An 18,087-nucleotide genomic window follows, 5' to 3' on the forward strand; every position below is an offset into this window, starting at 1 on the left:
ATTTCTCCCTGTGCAAACTTCTCATGAAATTACAGCTGCATCAGCATCTGCCTATCTCGGCGCAGGTGCTTTTGCTTACGAGTTGAACACTCCACCCCCCATATCTTCATGAGATTACAACGGGATACTCTGATATATCATAACTTCACAACAGAATTTCAGCTTTAAGCATCTCCTCTCTCTCTTCCCTCAGGTTTTCAGCTCTTCACAGCAGTAAAAGGGTTAATCTCACCTCGGCCTTGCAGCTTTGCAGCTGGAATGTTGAATTTTTCTTATCGAAGTGGAGAGGGGGGAGAGCTGAGCTGCTCCGGCTGCCCACGGCAAGGCAGTGGGGGGGGTTCCACGGCTGGAACAGGTCGATCGACCCAGGATGGCTGTGGCCTGGCCCGGCCTGGCCCAAGCAGGGCCTGGCCGGGCCCGCTGGCCCCCACACGGGACCCGTAGCCACCTGTCTCAGCGCCAGAAATGAGAGAGAGCTTGGAGGGGGAGTTTGCCTATTCTTAAATGGGGATCACAGAGGTGGTCACAACTTTAAGTGGCTTAAAGAATTGTCCATATTCAAACTGGCCAGCTGATACGTTCTATCAAGTCCCAGAGGAAGCTGTAAGCACCCCTTAGCAAGGACATCCCTTCCGGGACTATGCTTGCTAACCTATGACAGAGGGCAAGTTAGAGGAATAGACTGCTGCCTGGAGGCGGTCCACAAACTGTGTGAAACTTTCGCTCTCGTTCTGCTTTATTGTGGACCATGGTGATGGTCTAGCAATAACTCTGGAAGCAGAGCAGATAGCTTCTCTAGCGGAGTGGGTAGTTGCCATGACTTCGTGGGCCCGTAGGCCCTCGGCCTGCGCCTGGGGTGTGATCATGGTTGGGTCCGTGCCCATCAACCGCTGTAGGCTGGAGCCGTGGAGGGGGTGGTCTGCCCCAGATACTAGGGCTAGTTGCTTTGCGCAATTGGCTTCCCACTCCTGTTTGAAAACAATCATCCCTGCCCCATCAAAAATTAATCTGCAGGTTTGTTTAATGTCAAATGGGAGCATGTCATCCCCTCCAAAAAGGCTGTCAATGAGGGTGGAAACCATAGCCGAATTAATCCCTCTGTCTGCAATTGCTTTAACAATTGCTTGTATATCTTTAGGATTTATCGGTGAGTAAATCCTCTGGTTTCCGCCTTGCCCTCCTACCCGGACCGGGAAAGCTAGCGTGGCTGAAGGGGCCCATTCAGCACAGGCTGTTTTTATCTTTCTCCAGTCTGTAAGCGGAGTACGTTCTTTTTCAAATTTCCCCTTGGCCCAAGTAGGAGCGCGGTGGTTATAGCATTTATCTATTCTTAAATAATCTTGGTCAGAGTCGGAGTCGGTTACGGACCATTCGTCGGGCCACTCGCTCCAGCTATGGTCCGACTCGGAGCCGGAAGTCGACTGACTGGATACTTCCGGGCTCCGGAGCTTTTTCACCGGGCTCCTACCCCGCCCCCTTCTCTTAGGATTGGGCCGTTCCTTCCTCCTGGGCTCGCCCCGCCTCCTGCTGAGGGAGGCCCTTGCTATATAAGGGCATGTTTCCGGGCGAGCGCTCTGGTTGGCCTTGGTTCCCCCTCCGGGATTCCCCCCCCTTTTCCATTCACGCGCGTCTGCGTTATCTGGCGGCCCTTCTTTGATCCCGCCGGCCGCGTCTGCGTTACCTGGCACACCACCCCCGCTCCCGCCAGCCGCGTCTGTGTTATCTGGCGCATCTCTCCCGCTCCCGCTGGCCGCGCATGTGCCTCCCGGCGCACCTCCCCCGCTCCCGCCGGCCGCGTCTGGGCCCCCCCCATCCCCTCCGGGGTCGGCGCCATTCTGCGGGGCATAGGGTGGGAGTCTGGCCCACGCCGTTTCGGACTTCGCTTTAATGGCAGCCCCGCTGGCCTCCTCCACCAGCCCGCCCCAGAATGACTGTGCCCGCTCCTTTCCCTCTGTAGGTAGGGTTGGGCTGGGGGGCTGTGGAGAGGGTCCCTGCTCCTGCGAGTCTGTGCGCTCGGCAGGGCTGCTTTCATCTGCAGTTTGCGTGGCCACACCAACTCCCAACTGAGGTGTGGCCAGCAAACAGTTCCGTGCGGCTTTCCAGGTCTCCTGCTCTTGCAGGGCCTTACGCAAAGCCTGCACGACTTTTCCCCATAATTTAAGGTATTTCCCCGTACCCGAGGACATTGTTTAATCAGCTAGAACCTTGGAACATTTGTCCCATACTTCTGGGTGGAGTATATCCACTGGTCGGTCTATGACCCCAATTTCCAAAAGCCTCGCAACAGCGAGAGTAAAATCTTTTGGCTTGCAATCAATGCCCCATTGCTTATGAATCTGAGATACGACCTTCGTGAGAGCTCCCATCCTCCACGCTGGTCCGGGAGCGTCCTCCCCACCGGGCTGGTCCTGCCACACCGGCCACCATTCACCCGTCCAGGCGAATTCCTGATCCCGATTCCAATTCCGGATCCCGGGTTTCGGCACCACTTGTTGTCTCTCGGAGGCGTGGCGACCTGGTTCAGGAACGGCACGACGGCCACCTCAGGTTGTTCGGGCCATTAGCTCACAGACACCAATGTGGTGGACAGCAAATGGCGTTTAATCATGGGTTACATAGAGTTAAATAACCTGGGTTTACCACGTCACTTCCTTCTGCTCACGTATTACCTGTAGAGGGGAGGGGTTCTACCTGTCCCGCACAACGCGATATCTTCCGAACACCTGTCCCTAATCTCCTACACTAGTGGGCCAAAGTTTCACTTTTCTTTTATATGAATCTACCAACACATGAGATGGATCTGTGTGAAAACCAATGAAATTTAAAGTGTCACCATAATTGCTTGCATTTTCAGTTGGTTAATGTTTGTAATTTGTTTGTGTTTTCATTGCAAGTGACTTGGTGAGAGATCAAATAGTAGTTAAAGCATTCTACATATTCTTGAGTTTAATTTTTGTCCAACTTGTTTTGTCTTTTTACTGAAAAATGGTGTGGCTGAGGTCATATGGATGTATAATTTGTCTCAACCAATATTATCCTGAGAGTTGGTATAAGAATTTATACATATTTGAAATCCTACAAATATGGACTAACCTTCCCAGTTCTGCCTCAGAAGGCTTCAAAATTATTATAATCTGGCAAAATTTTTTAGATTTTCTAATTAGTGAATTAAAGAATCTTGACAAAACACAAGCAAATCCTACATGAGAAATGATTGAATCCCCCTTCCTAAACCAAGAGGGATACAGAAAAGCCTTCTACCAGCTCTCAAACTAAAGTGCTGTTCAATCTCATGCCATATGTCTTAAGAGGATGTTTTTTTTCCTCACCCCTCCTATTTATAGCACATTCTGCAATCTCAGTTGTAGGTGCAGAATGGGATGAAGGCAATTTATTCACCAAAAAAAAAAAAAAAAGAAAAAGAAGGGCTACTTGAGGTAAAAAGAAAAAAAACCCTAAGTTTGAAAGAGAATTCATTTCATTTTTAATCTCACCAAAAATAAAGCCACAGTTTGTAATTTGTGTCAAGATTAAATGACAAGAGTACTATAATTGGTCTCCTAGAAAACAGAGCATAGCCCTGCTGTAAAGATATGTTTGCATGAGAACATTTTGTATGAAAATGTTTTGTGTGTTAGTTTCGTAACATAAAAACAAATCCTTCATAATGTATAGAATTATACAGCAGAGTAAGAATATTATTATAACAAAAACTGTATAAAGAAGCTACAACCAAAGAAGCCTCCTGAAGAAACCTGACTAGGACTTTAAAGTGTAAGTTAAACCACTAAGATTAGATAAAGGGAAGAGAAATACCCATAGAGAGTAAAATAACAGATCAAGTGATCCCATTAGTAGGAGATGTTGAAATTCCAGGGAGATAAAAACGGGCTCCCCCAGTGATTATTGAACTACTGGAAGGGGCACAACCAGTGTCAATTAAACAATATCCACTAAGGCATGAAGCATGAGCAGGAATAGAACCAATAATTACTAAATTTATTGCTCAGAGGTTGTTGAGAGAGTGTAGATCTTCCTGCAATACCCCAATTCTACCAGTACAAAAGCCAAATGAAAGTTATTGATTAGTTCAGGACCTGAGGACACTTTACTCACAAAATTACAAAGTGACTGGGTGTGGTTTTCAGTTTTAGATTTAAAAGATGCTTTCTTTTGTCTGCCATTAGCTAAAAAGAGTCAGGAAATTTTTGCCTTTGAATGGGAAAACCCCAGAACAGGGATAAAAAGTCAACTTACATGGACTGTATTGCCACAAGGATTCAAAAATAGCCCCACGATATTTGGAAATCAATTAGCCAAGGAACTGGAAGCCTGGACACCGCCACTTAGAGAAGGTACATTTCTGCAGTACGTTGATGATCTACTAATAGCAATAAGGACCCGTGAAGACTGCAAGAACTGGACTGTAAGTCTTTTAAATTTTCTGGGACTAAGTGGATATAGAGTCTCTCCTGAAAAGGCTCAGCTAGTCCTCCAGAAAGTTACATATCTGGGGTATGAACTGGCAGGAGGGGAGAGAGCCTTGGGAGACAACAGGAAAGAGGCAATTTGTCAAATGCCCAGGCCAACCACAACCAAAGAACTGAGAGCTTTTCTGGGAATGACAGGATGGTGTAGATTATGGATCTACAACTATGGACTCATTGTGAAACCTTTATACCAACTCCTCAAAGAGACTGGGGGAACTCACCTATGCTGGACACCAGAGACTAATAATGCATTTGTAACTCTGAAACGTGAGCTGATGCAAGCTCCAGCACTGGGCATACCAGATGTCACTAAACCTTTTCTGTTGTTCTCACATGAGAGACAAGGACTGGCGCTGGGACTTTTGGCACAGAAGCTGGGACCATACAAAAGGCCAGTGGCTTATTTCTCCAAGCAGCTGGACGTGGTCAGCCAAGGAGAGCCCCCCTGCCTGTGTGCAGTGGCAGCCGTGATCCTGAACATAGAGGAAGCCCTCAAGTTCACATTGGGCCAGCAGATAACTGTTTTTGTCTCTCACACAGTGTCAGCAGTGCTCACACAGAAAGGAAATCACTGGTTAACCCCATCTCACTTTCTCAAATACCAGGCTGTCCTAGCAGAATCGGAGAATGTGAGTATCCAAGTAACTAACATTTTAAACCCAGCAGCTTACCTCCAGGGCAAGGCCACTGAGGCGCCCGTACAGCATGACTGCATCAAAACCATGGAGGCAGTTTACTCCAGCCGCCCAGATCTAAAGGACTCTCCGCTAGAAAATGCAGACAACTGGTTCACTGATGAAAGCAGTTATGTCAAGAATGGTAAGCAGCTCGCTGGGTATGCAGTTACAACCACAGACGCTGTCATTGAGGCAAAACTGTTACCTGTAGGGACATCAGCTCAAAAGGCTGAAATAACAGCCCTAACTCGAGCCTTGGCGTTGGCCGAAGGAAAACCTATCAACTTTGGACTGATTCAAGGTATGCTTTTGGGGTGGTACACGCTCACGGGGTTATCTGGAAAGAAAGGGGTTTATTAACCTCACAGAAGAAAGAAATCAAGCACGCTATTGAAATCATGCAGTTACTGGAAGCAGTGGAAAAACCTTCAAAAGCGGCTATAATGCATTGTAAGGGACACTCCCAGGGTAACACTATCCCTGAACTGGGAAATGCTATGGCAGACAAAACAGCAAAGGCAGTGGCCAGTAGAGTTCAGATCCAAGCCCTAACTCTAATTCCTTCTAGCATCCTTATGGATGAAAAAAAAACCCCAACAAAACAAAACAAAAAACCCCACCATATGACACTGATGATTTAAATTAGATACAAGAAACAAATGAGCACAGGTGGGTGGGCTAAGATAAAAGGTGTCATAGTCATACCCAGAAAACTGTTAAAATTATTTATCCAAAGCAAACATTGCATCAGATCATCTTAGATGACACTTCTTGAAGGCTTAAAGAGGTATGAGACAAACTTAAACAATTGTTTGTAATAGCTATTTGTGTTATTGCATTCTTACTTACTGTTTGTATTAGTAGTTACTGTTGTATGATACTATGTACTTGGAATCGCGATGCTTATGCTCAATGGCACGAGCATAAACTTAGAAATAAGATAGAGAAGGGTTCTTACTTTAAAGACATGCAAGATTTGTAAAGAATTACAAATAACCAAAGAAAAGGGGGGATTGAAGAAGGGGCAGTCAATAACTAACTCATGTAAGCACAAGTTAACTATTGGGAGACAGCAAATGTTAGTTCAGACAGAAGATGTTAATTACAAAACCTAAGAAGCCGAATTCACCCTAATCTTGTCAAGATAGAGGGGACAAGGATCATCTCAGAGACTGCTGAATCATTCCTCAAAGGACTACGCATGCCCAGGGAGAAAGGTGAAAAGTGCACTGTGAGGATGACTACTGCCCTTCATCAGAAAGACCCCTGAGGAAGAAGAGGAGCCTTCCTCAGTGCGACCACCAGGACATACAGCTCATGCGTGGCCCATTTGCTAATGATATTAATGATTTCTGAGAAATAATTTGTATAACCACACCTGTCCCAAGGAATGTGATGAATATTCATAATTTAACCCTTAATACTGTGTTGTAGGGAGCACCGGTGTGTGTGTGTTTGGAGGAGCGATTCCCACATACCCGGCACGCCGAATAAAGCAAATACCCACTTCTCTGTCTCTGAAGCGTCTCCTGGCCCGGTTGCGGCGTGATTCACTGGTCTGTTCAGTTAAACATTAAAATGAGTCTAACATGTATCTGGACCTCAGAAAAACCCTTTAAATATTTAGTTAAAAGAAAATTATAAAAGCGGGTATTTCAGTAAAAAAATCCTGGAAATAATGTTGATGCACGTCCATTAGAAATGTTTCTGACAACTCAGTGGAGATTTTGAGGATGGTTTTATTGTTCCTTTAAGTGTACTGTAAGTGCTTTGATAGGGTGGATTTGCTTGTAGTGCCCTTAGCACTGGGCACCTTCTGTAATGAGAAGAGACAGTTGTTAGCTATCTAGGCCTACTTCACTGTCTTATGTTCTGACTCTCTTTAAATGCATCTTCTGCAGCTGGGAAAAATGAGACTGACAATCCCATGCCGGGCTGTGACTTGCACACACCTGCAATGTTTTGATGCTGCTCTTTATCTTCAAATGAATGAGAAGAAGCCTACCTGGATCTGTCCTGTCTGTGACAAAAAGGCAATTTATGACAGCCTAATACTAGATGGGTAAGAGACTGGGTTTGCAGATTACACAGTTACTTAAAATTTTTCATTATGTACTCAATAGCTACTTTTGTGACTTGAGGTTTAGCCATTTCATACTATTTTCTTTGTCAAAATACTTTAGACTGAGAGGAACTGACTGTTAGTTTCTCTTACCATGTAACAAACTGCATAAGTTTATCTCCTAACTGCATCATCAAACTCGTGAGCCTCAGTATATTTCCTCTGAAGAAATCCAAGTCTTGATATCTAAGTCTCCCTTTTATGTGGCCTTATCTCTGAAGCTATTAACTTTAAAATGTAACTTTTAATTCATAAAAAAGTGTCAAACTTGGTTCAAAGTATGATTATTTCTGCTTCTGTATTGAAATCTATGAATTGCAGTAATGTTGAAGTGGAATATGGGTAGGTTGGGATATTCTTTTAGTTGTCAGTGTCTGCAAAGGCTATAATTACAGGCTTTCAGGTAAGAGGAACTAGGGAGAGAGCACATGCAATGGATGGAAGGTGATCATAATTAGCTTTTCCACTGTCTCCTTTTCAGTTAGAATAAAAAATTCACTTGGAATCAAAAATGAAACCACTCAGCCCTCTTTTTCAGGCTCTTTATGGAAATCCTTAATGAATGTTCAGATGTGGATGAGATCAAATTCCAAGAAGATGGCTCCTGGTGCCCCATGAGGCCAAAGAAAGAAGCTATGAGAGTCTCAAGTCCACAGTGCACCAAAATAGAAAGTATGTACATCTGGGTACTGGTTGCAAACCAACTTGGATACTTAGATGTAGCTTGGATAATGTGTGAATGTTGGTGTTTGTTTTCTGGAGGGCTTAATACTTCTAACCTTCTTGTCATAATCTAAAAAGAAAGGGTTGTGTCTCTAAAAGTATTCATTTTTGGGCTTCATCTTTGTTCTTTATAGTAGCAGTTAAGAAAGTGAAAGGTTGTTCTTGTTTTTGGTCCTTAAACTGATAAGTGAAGACTAAAGCTTGTGTTTTAATATTCTCAACATGACACAGTATCACGAGTTGACACTGGCCAAATGCCAGGCACCCACGAAAGCCGCTCACTCACTCCCCTGCTGCAGCTGGACAGAGGAGAGAAAATTTACTGAATGGTTCATGAGTTAAGGACCAGGAGAGATTGCTCAGTAAATACCATCAAGGGCAAAATAGGCTCAACTTAGAGATATAAGGTGAATTTATTGCTAACAAAATCAGAGCAGAATAATGAGAAGTAAAACAAGCCCTTAAAAACACCTTTCCCCCCACCCCTCCCTCCTTCCCAGCTCTGCCTCCTACCTCAGCAGTGCAAGGAGGCAGGGAATGGGGGTTATGGTCAGTTCATCACCCAAGGCTTCTCCTGCTGCTCAGGGAGAGGAGTCATTCCCCTGCTCCACTGTGGGGTCCCTCCAATGGGAGACAGCTCTCTGTTACCTTTTCCAACATGAGTCCATCCCATGGGCAACAGTCCTCCCAAAACTGCTGCAATGTGGGTCACTCTTCCACAGGGTGCAGTCCTTCAAGGACAGGCTGCTCCAGCCTGGAAGCAGGGCCCCTCTCTCCACAGGCCTCCCACAGGATCACAACCTCCTCCCAGGCATCCACCCGCTCCAGCATGGGGCTCCTCCACGGGTGGCAGGTGGATCTCTGCATCCCCATGGATCTCCGTGGGCTGCAGGGGGACAACCTGCTTCACCACGGTCTTCACCAAGGGCTGCAGAGGAACCTCGGCTCCGGCACTTGGAGCACCTCCTCCCCCTCCTTCTTCACTGATCTTGGTGTCGCCATGTTGTTTCTCTCACATGTTATCACTCCTGCTCTTCTCTGGCTGGAATTACAACTGCACCACAAACTTTGTTTTGATTTATTCTTAAATACATGATTCACAGAGGTGAGGGGTGGAATGTATTGGTTTTGCATGGCCTGGTTTTTGGTAGCGGGGGGGCCACAGAGGTGGCTTCTGTGAGAAGCTGTTAGAAGCTTCCACCATGTCTGGCAGAGCCAATCCCTGATGGTTCTGAAGATGGATGTGCTGCTGGCCAAGGCTGGGCCAATTAGAAATGGTGGTAATGCCTCTGTGATAACATATTTAAGAAGAAATCAAAGCAAAGTTTGTGGTACAGTTGTAATTCCAGCCTCAACCAGCATCAGCCCTCGACACACAGAATATTTATAAAACAGTTCCTGGCCATAGCATTCTCTGTAGTGGCCAGGAAGATAATCTGGTTCTGTTGCAGATAGAAACTGCTGATGTCAAGAGCATTTAGAAAACAGTGATGTTCTATTATCTTCTTCAGGTTCCAGTGTTTTTAGGAAACCCTATTCTGTGACAGTGACCAATGAGGTAAACAAGAAGAAAGTTGATGTTATTGACTTGACAATAGAAAGCTCTTCTGATGAAGAGGAAGATCCTCCTGCCAAAAGGAAGTGCATATTTATGTCTGAAACACAAGGAAGCCCAACCAAAGGGTTTGTCAATTTTAAAGTTAGTTGTAATTCTGTAATGTCTCAGATAAACTGATCTGTAGAGAAATTGATTTGTAATCTCTCTTCAGGATCCAGCTCCACACTTCCAGAGGAGAATGTCTAGGCCTCTCCTGTAGAAGGTTGTATTGATACAGTAACTTTGTACAGGCAAAACACTATTAAATAGTTTTACATATCACAAAAGACTTGTGCTCACTGTTGCTGTGTTTGCAGGGCCATTTCTCCATAGAAAAGGAAGTTGATTAAGATAATGGACAAGATTCTCCTGAGAAAGTAGATTATGCCAAGTGGAGGAGCTTTATGCATTCTTGCTAAGTTAGTGTCATTGTAAGGCTTTTTTCTCAGTGTTATACCTTTTATCTAATCTGCTCTGGTGCCCAGGAAATGAGGCTGTGTTGCGTTTTTCATCCATCTTGCCAGTCTTGGAAGGAGGCACTTTGCTGTTTTGAATCAAGACAAGCTTTTTCTCCTCTGTTACACTCTGGAATGTCTTGGACACTTGTTGGCCATGGTTATCTGTCAGTCCTGCAACTTGGTTAGCACAACCAATGACTTCCCAAGTACTCTGTCAACTGCTCCATCTTTGTTGTCATGCCTGACTTCAGTGGCAGGCTTAACCAAGTTCTTTACTGTTGTGTCACCTGTCTGTCCCAATCTGCACACCTTGCCTGCAGGTACTGTTTGTGGCTTCCATAACATTCTTGCTCATGGCCCGTAGGGCACAGGAGACCTGCAGGGAGTGAGGGGCATTGGTTAGGCTCACCAGTGCTCACTGCTCCACGAGGTGATTCCAAGCATCAGGTTTTAGTAATGACTTCTTAGTGTTGCATGAGGTGCGTGTCTGTGTCTCACTGTAGCGGCTAATGTCTTGTACTAAAATAATAGTAATACAAACAAACCCCTTCTGTTTTGCTAACTCTTGAAGTAATGAGCAGGTGTACTGTGTCTCTAGTTCACAGGGATATGTGATTTTTGGTGAGCAAATAGTTGGCCATCTTCAACCACTTCCAGCAGTGATACTGAAATTCTGTTGCTTTTTGTGAGGATTGTGGAGGAGTTCCTCTGCAAGAGACCCTTTTTTTTTTTTTTTTTAATAAGAAAAAATAGCTACAAATACATCTCCTAATGAAGTTTCAGAAGGCACCAAGACTTGCTTCCATGCTCCTGTGCTTGTTTGAGATGGCTATGTGCAACCCTAATTGTAGAGGGACTGAGTTTTCTTGTCTCTCTATGACCGGTGTATTTTCCTTGCTGTTTGGGTATGGATATGGCATGTTTTCTTTCTTCAAATCCAAGTCAAAGCCAGGCTTTTGGGGAATAGCTTATCTCCTGTAAACAATGTTGTCTGAATGCTAGTTTTGGCAAAACTGTGGGGTGTCTTCCTATAGGCAGAAACAATGTAGGCTGAAGTATGAGATGCTTGAGAAGGAAGGGTCTGAAATCCAAGCTTTTGAATTCAGAAGTAGCAAGGCAGCAGTCTGGGGAGGAAGACATGAGTGTATAGCACTCATGGCTGGTGGGCTGGATGGAGCAATGCAGAGCAGCTGGGAACAGGATTCTGGGTGTTTCCATCTGACTTGGAGTTTATGAAATATTTTATACATATGGCTGGTGCCTGAATGCCTGTGGTGTCATCTTTAACAGTGCTGTGAAGTAATTGGGCAGCAGGTGAGGATGCAAAAGGGTTTTAACTAGTTGCATGCTCTTGGAGAGCTGAACTTAGCTTGGGCTCAGGCTGTGAGTAAAGATGGGTTTTGATATTTAACTCCCACATGTGTAATCTGTGCTTCAGGGACTGAATAATGGTCAGTTGTGCCCTTGGCGTGACAGGTTGGCACTGAGGAACAGTTATGTAGAGAAATTGAAACAAACACTCTCCTCCTGGCTCTGGCTACCTGCACATCCTTCCCAGGGTACTCCACAGATAGATACCCATTACTTTCTCTGAATGGTAGACTGTTATAAATTACTCCAGCACTGTACTTTGTTTTAATGCCAACTTGCTCTTATGTCATAGCTGCTGTTGAGAATCAAGATAGGGTCATGTTATTATGAAGACTGTTATGAAACAGGAAATTAGAGTTGGAATACTGTATAGTGAGTAGCTACGCTATAGTTGTATTATAGCATAGTGACCCTGTGAATGAGAGTGCACAGTGGTGCATAATTTCTCTTCTGTAACTAACAGCCAGGTTGTTTGTAATTTCCCATGCTGTTTGAAACAGGGTTCTCATGTATCAGCCATCTACTGCCAGAGTGCCCAGCGTGACGACGGTCGATGCTGCTGCTATTCCTCCTTCATTAACAGACTACCCAGTACCATTCCATCATCCACCAATATCCAGTATTTCATCAGACTTGCCAGGTAGGTGGCGATTATTTTTCACGTGTATTCTGACAGCATTATTAACTTGTGGGGTGGGTAAAAATTGGAGAATTGATCAACATTTTTTTAATGGAACAAGACTATATGCAGTATTACACTGATGTGATGCCTAGACCAGCCCAGTACAGGCTTTTTTCCAGTTTCAGATTGCATTTCGCAACAGTGATGTGACAAACACTGCTTTTGGGGTACAAATTGGCACTTCAGAATGGCAACCAGAAACACTTCTTGCTATGTTCAGTTAGACTTTGTGTAAACATCCAATGGTTATGTGTTGTAGATGCGTGGGAGAGTAGCTACTTCTTTAAGTTAATAGATGTGTGATGGCACTGACTCATCCAAACCCTAGATGTAGATATTCTGCTAACTGATTGTAGTGGTGCTCTGTCTAGACTGTATGAAAAAGGTTAAGGTGAGCTACAATCTGTAAGCTGACATCTATTGACTTTCTTTACCTAGACATACCCTAAATGCCTATGATGTATTCTTCAACACTGCTGCTAAATATCAGACAAAAGGTGGGGATACTGATTGTTTTCTATCCTGGTTCCTTGAAAAGAACACTGTATATAGGGACTCTGGGGGTTCTCTTGGCCGGCTGTAACAAACCCAGAGCCCAGGAAGTGGTGACTTGTGGTGACAGGTGTCACTTTGGCCTCCTGTACTTCCCCTCTCCCCCTTTCATTGCCTGTATTCATTTTTGCCCTGAAACATTGACGGGTTTTTTCCTCTTCTTTCAGCACCAGTTTGGCACTGAAATGGATATCATTCCCCTTGTTTCTCTGTCCATTTTGTTTCCCTTACTGCTCCCTCCTTCCACTTCTCCCTTGTTAAGAAATTGTCTTTGCAAATTGGATAGGAGAGAAAGCTGAGAGAACAGAAATCTAGAACTGTCATCTATCTCTATTGACTGAAGTTCTAGAATGTGCAAGACCAAAAGAAGCTGTCAATTCTGGAAAAGCAGCTAAGCTTAAATCTCCTCCAAATTTTTTCTCTAATGGAGAAAGGGGAGATGTTGCTGGCCAGAACAGATTTGGAGGTGAGAGGGGAGGGAGGGAGGAAGTTTACCATTTTTTTCTGTTGACATAGCAAACACAAGGCCAATATTTAAGAACAAAACAAAAAAGGCCATAATTTCTCATTGGTTTCATAATTTTAAGCATCTTGCCCTAAATGCTTACACGCTACTGGTGTAAAAGATGGACGCTAGTTGTCACTGATCTTAGAGGATATACCTTGAACTACTTGTAGTTTCCTCTTCTTTGCTCCTTTTATTTGTCTAGACACAAAATGGGAATGATATTAGAAATGTTTTCTTATTGGCTGCCCGTGGGTGGAGGAAGAGATCTGCTGCTTGTTTTTGGACTTGTGCATGTTGTGACTTTACTTCATTCCAGCATCTTTAATGTGATGACACTCTTCATGTCCCAGTTTGGCCAAGTCAGGTACAATATGCAGTGAAACTTGCATTATGAACCAACAGCTCCAAATGGCAACCTCCATCTAAGCAACCACATTGAACCACCCTGCAATATCCAGTGAATAATACATCATGTCATCCTCATTCTTAAAAAGAGCCACTTGTACTAGATAACTCGTTTTGCTGCTGCCTGAAGTAGTCATTGAGATTGGTGTCACAATGGTATATTCCATTTAGAAACTGTGTAACAATTGCAAAATCTGTTCTATGACCACGAAAAAAGTTCCTTAAATTTGTTGTGTATGCATAAAAGAAAGACTCATCAATTTATTATCCTTCCTTTTAGGACTGAATTTTCTTTCATTAATCCCAGTTGATTCACAGGTATGCTTCTGAACTGCTGTGGGGTTAATTTTCAAGTCTGGTTTTTGTGACATACTGCTCAAATAACTATCACATTTATGCAGTCCACTTGCTTAGACCTAACCACAGACCAGGAAAATCCATTTTCCCAACAAGAGATGGTAATGAAAATGCATTAAGGAAGGATTCAGTTTAGCCTTACTATGATAAATCCAGGCATGGAAACTCAGTCTTTATTGGTAGTTTGCCTTTCTAGGCAAAGCAGATACTTGCACAGCACTAACTTAAATACACTCAGAGTGGTGAGGCACTGGGATAGGTTGCCTAAAGAAGCTGTGGATGCCCCATCCTTGGAAGTGTTCAAGGCCAGGTTGGATGGGGCTTTGAGCAACCTGGTCTAGTGGAAAGTGTCCCTGCCCATGGCAGGGGTTTGGAACTAGGTGGTCTTGAAGGTCCATCCCAACCCAAACCATTCTGGGATTCTATGATCATGTACTTCATGCTCTTAGTTCATGCTGTCTATCTGTAGGCCAGATTAAGCTCTGTAAATATACCTCACTGATTGTTATTTCTGTTCTTTTTTATATTAGTAGGAGATTAGGTTCTAAAGAAAATATCTTCATTAATTTTAAGGGCACATGACTGAATACTTTTATAATAAATTCTTCCATGCAACACTTCATTGGCTTTGGATTATATGGAAATTTTGTAGGTCAAAAAGAACCAGGTGGTATTTTTCCTTCCCTGGAAATTTAAACTTTACACCATTAGGGAGAACAATTTTTACTGTAATTAGATTCTTATGCAGACATACTATAGCCTTGAAATGTGGGGGAATATCAGCTCCCTAAGACAAGAGGATCTGAAGCAGACTCTTTTTCACCTCTGTCACTAGAATAAAACAGTAGTAGGTCTCTTAGAGTAGAGTTGACTTTCTGGTGCCTTAAAAACGAAGGATGAACTTCCTCCTTTTCTTTCCACTTACTGCATCTTGCAATACTCTGTGCCTGACCTTGAGATCTGAACTGCCAAAAGCGGGAATAACAGAAGTTTGTTCATGCGGAAGACTGCAAGCAGGTATGCTGCTATGAACTGTCCATTTTGGACAGTTCAAACAGCTCAGGCTCAGTTTCAAACATATGCCCGAGATTTGAATCCACAGGGTAAGAGAAAGTAAGGTGTGTCAAACAATGTGTGCGTGTGTGTGGGGTGTCTTATCTTCTTTGACATCTGGCAACCTTGTTCTGTTTCTAAATGCTTAGAATGTTCAGCTCTGAAATGGCTTGTCTTTCACTTCAGGAAATTTAAATCAGCTTAAGAATTTTTCTTAATCAGATTTGATCAGGGCTCATTTATCACTACTAAAATGTTTAGATACCTGCATGTATTGTTGCAGGTGTATGCTATGAAAATGTTGATTAGTACAGCTGCTGCCATTGAAGGGATGAAATTATTTTAACCTCCATTGAAGGAGCAGAAAGCATTTTGCTGCCTTTCATGATGAAAGGAGCCTGAAATAGGCAGTTGGGCCCAGTACCTATGGGCAGTGAACATTCTCCAAATGTTAAGGGTTTTTGTGGGTGGGTTTTTTGTGGACGATTGTGTTTCTTAATGCACTAATAAATGTTCAAGCTAACTAGTTAATAAGAAAAACAAAAAGGGGAGGATAAGGGAGAAGGACTCGTGGCTCATTTTTGCTTGATTACTTGCTGGTTTGCAGAACTCTGGTTTTTGCTATGCATGTGTTAACAAGGTTCTGATAGTAAAATGTCTTGTGCTTGTTGCTCTTCAGAGCATATATTTCCCTTGTGCAGTTAATCTCTTCATTCTTCATTGTTTCAAGCAGTATTGTCCTCCTATGTTTTTGGATAGTCTCACCTCAACCTTAACAAGCAACATGCCTGGCAGCATCATCACATCAACCAGCCACCATGAAAGCAGCACACATGTTAGCTCCTCCAGCAGGAGCAAGACAGGAGTGATAACCAGAAGCAAAGGCAGTGCTCCTGACATCATCTCACTGGACTGAAACAAAGGGCAGCACAGGACTCCCAGACAAATTGCACAGAGCTGCTGCTTGTATCTCTGGAAATTCATCATCTCAGAAGTTATTCTGATATTTATTGAAAGGATTTGCCTTCTGGAAAATGGAGTAAATTCATCAACACCAAACAGAAGTGATAGATTTTATTTTTTTTCTTGCTTATTAAACAGCTGGCATAGAAAAGGCCCCTTCAGAACATGCATTTTTGCTTTTGGTTTGTTCTGGGGAAACTTTGTTACTGGGTGGATTCCACAAATGGTTTTTAATTTTGTTGTAAAACACAGCAATACTGTAAAAACAAGCAAAAAGCTTTTTAATAAAAAAAGGTGCTTAACCACTCTAGAATAACAAGAACCTGGACAAAGGTGCAGAAGTGTATGCATTGGAGGATTTTTAATATTTTCATGGGGGCCTGTAATAAACTTCATTTAAGACCATGAAGCTTTGAAATAGCCATGACTTGTGTTGTATGTCTCTTGTTCCCCATGTCCCCCTTACCTGGGGACATAGGGGAAGCCAATGTAAATGGGATTGTTTGGTTTGGTTTTTTCCCCTAATTTCATGTTTTTCACAAATGCAACAAAATTCTAAGCTGTGATGACTTCTTAATGTTCTTTGGGCTGGGGCAGTGACAGACTATCTATGCAAACCCTGCATTACACAGTCTCTGTGCTGTCATGTCAGAATTAGGACACATCCCCACCACCAAAAGCTCCAAACTATGCACAGTTGAATGTAGTTGAATTTCTGGTTGGAGAAATTTAAGAGGTGATAGGAAAAATAGCCTTTAAACTCAAATTTAGATTATTAAGTTCTCTTTGAAATTGCCAGATGATCAAGCAATGTGTGTGCTTTCTATGGCAGCTGTAAGAAGAAGAAAAAAATTGCTTTCTCCAGTGCAGGATTACTTAATAGGATTTCACACTTTTGGTTTCTATCACTTCAGTAACTGCTGTATTCTGTGTGGGAATACTGCACTCTGACTTGCTGTGGGGGAGGCTTGACTTTTTGGAAGATAGAAGCTGTAACTGCACAGTGTTTCCACAGTGTTTCTGGGGGTAACCTCAGCAGTACTCTATGTGGAAGGGGTTACAGATCAGGAAAATAAAGTCATTTTCAGAGAGCTGGAATAATGGTATTGTCTATGTATGCTGACACAGAAGCTTTACCAAGTGTCGTGGTTCTGTTGAGTAACTGTATTTAAGATTATTCCCTGATTACCAGCTTTCACTTTTTCCTAATTTTATGTTCTTCTTATTTCTTTAGTCAGATCTCTGTTGCTTTTTGCCTTCCATTACTGTTACAGTATTTGAACAAAGTACATAGATGAAAAATATTGAAGCAGGATGTTTTGTAACTTTTGTCTGCCCTGTACTCCCACCTTTAATGGTGCATTACTATTCCTCATTGCCTTTTTTGTATGATCTTTTACAGCAGTCTTCAGTTCACACATTGATCTTAATATTGCACCCAATTTTTCTTCTCCTTTCCTTAGCTGTTGAATTTTTTGTACCTGTTAAGGATCAGTTTTTAGCATGATTTATTTCCAATAAAGCCATGCTACTCATGGAGTTTTTCCTAATGCTCGTGGCGGATCAGTGCTTTTTTCATTACAATTGCATGGTGACTTGACATGTAAATAGAGTGTGGAGAGAGGTTCCAGAATCATTCTGAATAAAGCATTTAAAACCAGTATCTGTTGCTGAAGTTGCTATTTGTACTCTATCTCAAACAAGTGTGACTCGGCTAACTTGAACTGGCTGAAGTGATGTAAATATCTCACATGTACATCAGAAAAGATAAGTAAAGGTGAGTGCCATTTTTAAGGATGTGCTCTAAACCACTTATGGTATTATGAAATATGGCTGGTATTTTTTGTTAAATATTATGCCCTGTTTAGTAGTTACTTATCAGGGCTGAGGTGCAGTTGTGTTCCCCAGCTGTTGTGGGCAGGAGTTTTGCAGCTGCATTTAGCTTTAAACCTTCTAGGCCCATGACAGCAATGTTTGAGCCTTGCCCATTAAGGAGAGAGCTAGATTGTCATAGGCTGGGGTTTGAGGCAATTTTAGGTGAACAATGCAGTTTTCCTGCAATGTTGATGTACACACAGTAGGTATTAGGTTTGTGTAACCTCCAAATCCTTTAATTCACCTGTTAGTGG

The 18,087-nt window shown here is 43.1% G+C and overlaps 1 protein-coding gene across 1 annotated transcript in view; it reads left to right on the forward strand.

The window, feature by feature from the left end:
• LOC309584552 (E3 SUMO-protein ligase PIAS2-like) overlaps positions 1 to 15,911 on the forward strand; it is a gene marked incomplete at its 3' end in the record, with an annotated part of 129,246 nt that extends 113,335 nt beyond the window's left edge. Inside the window, exons 9-14 of the mRNA XM_082300599.1 lie at positions 7,069 to 7,229; positions 7,828 to 7,961; positions 9,524 to 9,695; positions 11,939 to 12,078; positions 13,866 to 13,903; positions 15,726 to 15,911. Of these exons, the coding sequence (XP_082156725.1) occupies positions 7,069 to 7,229; positions 7,828 to 7,961; positions 9,524 to 9,695; positions 11,939 to 12,078; positions 13,866 to 13,903; positions 15,726 to 15,911 (831 nt within the window). The remainder of the gene's footprint in view (positions 1 to 7,068; positions 7,230 to 7,827; positions 7,962 to 9,523; positions 9,696 to 11,938; positions 12,079 to 13,865; positions 13,904 to 15,725) is intronic.
• Between the last annotated feature and the right edge of the window lie 2,176 nt (positions 15,912 to 18,087).

The sequence above is a fragment of the Coloeus monedula genome (assembly GCF_965178545.1).
Source record: "Coloeus monedula genome assembly, chromosome: W".
Classification (NCBI taxonomy): domain Eukaryota; kingdom Metazoa; phylum Chordata; class Aves; order Passeriformes; family Corvidae; genus Coloeus; species Coloeus monedula.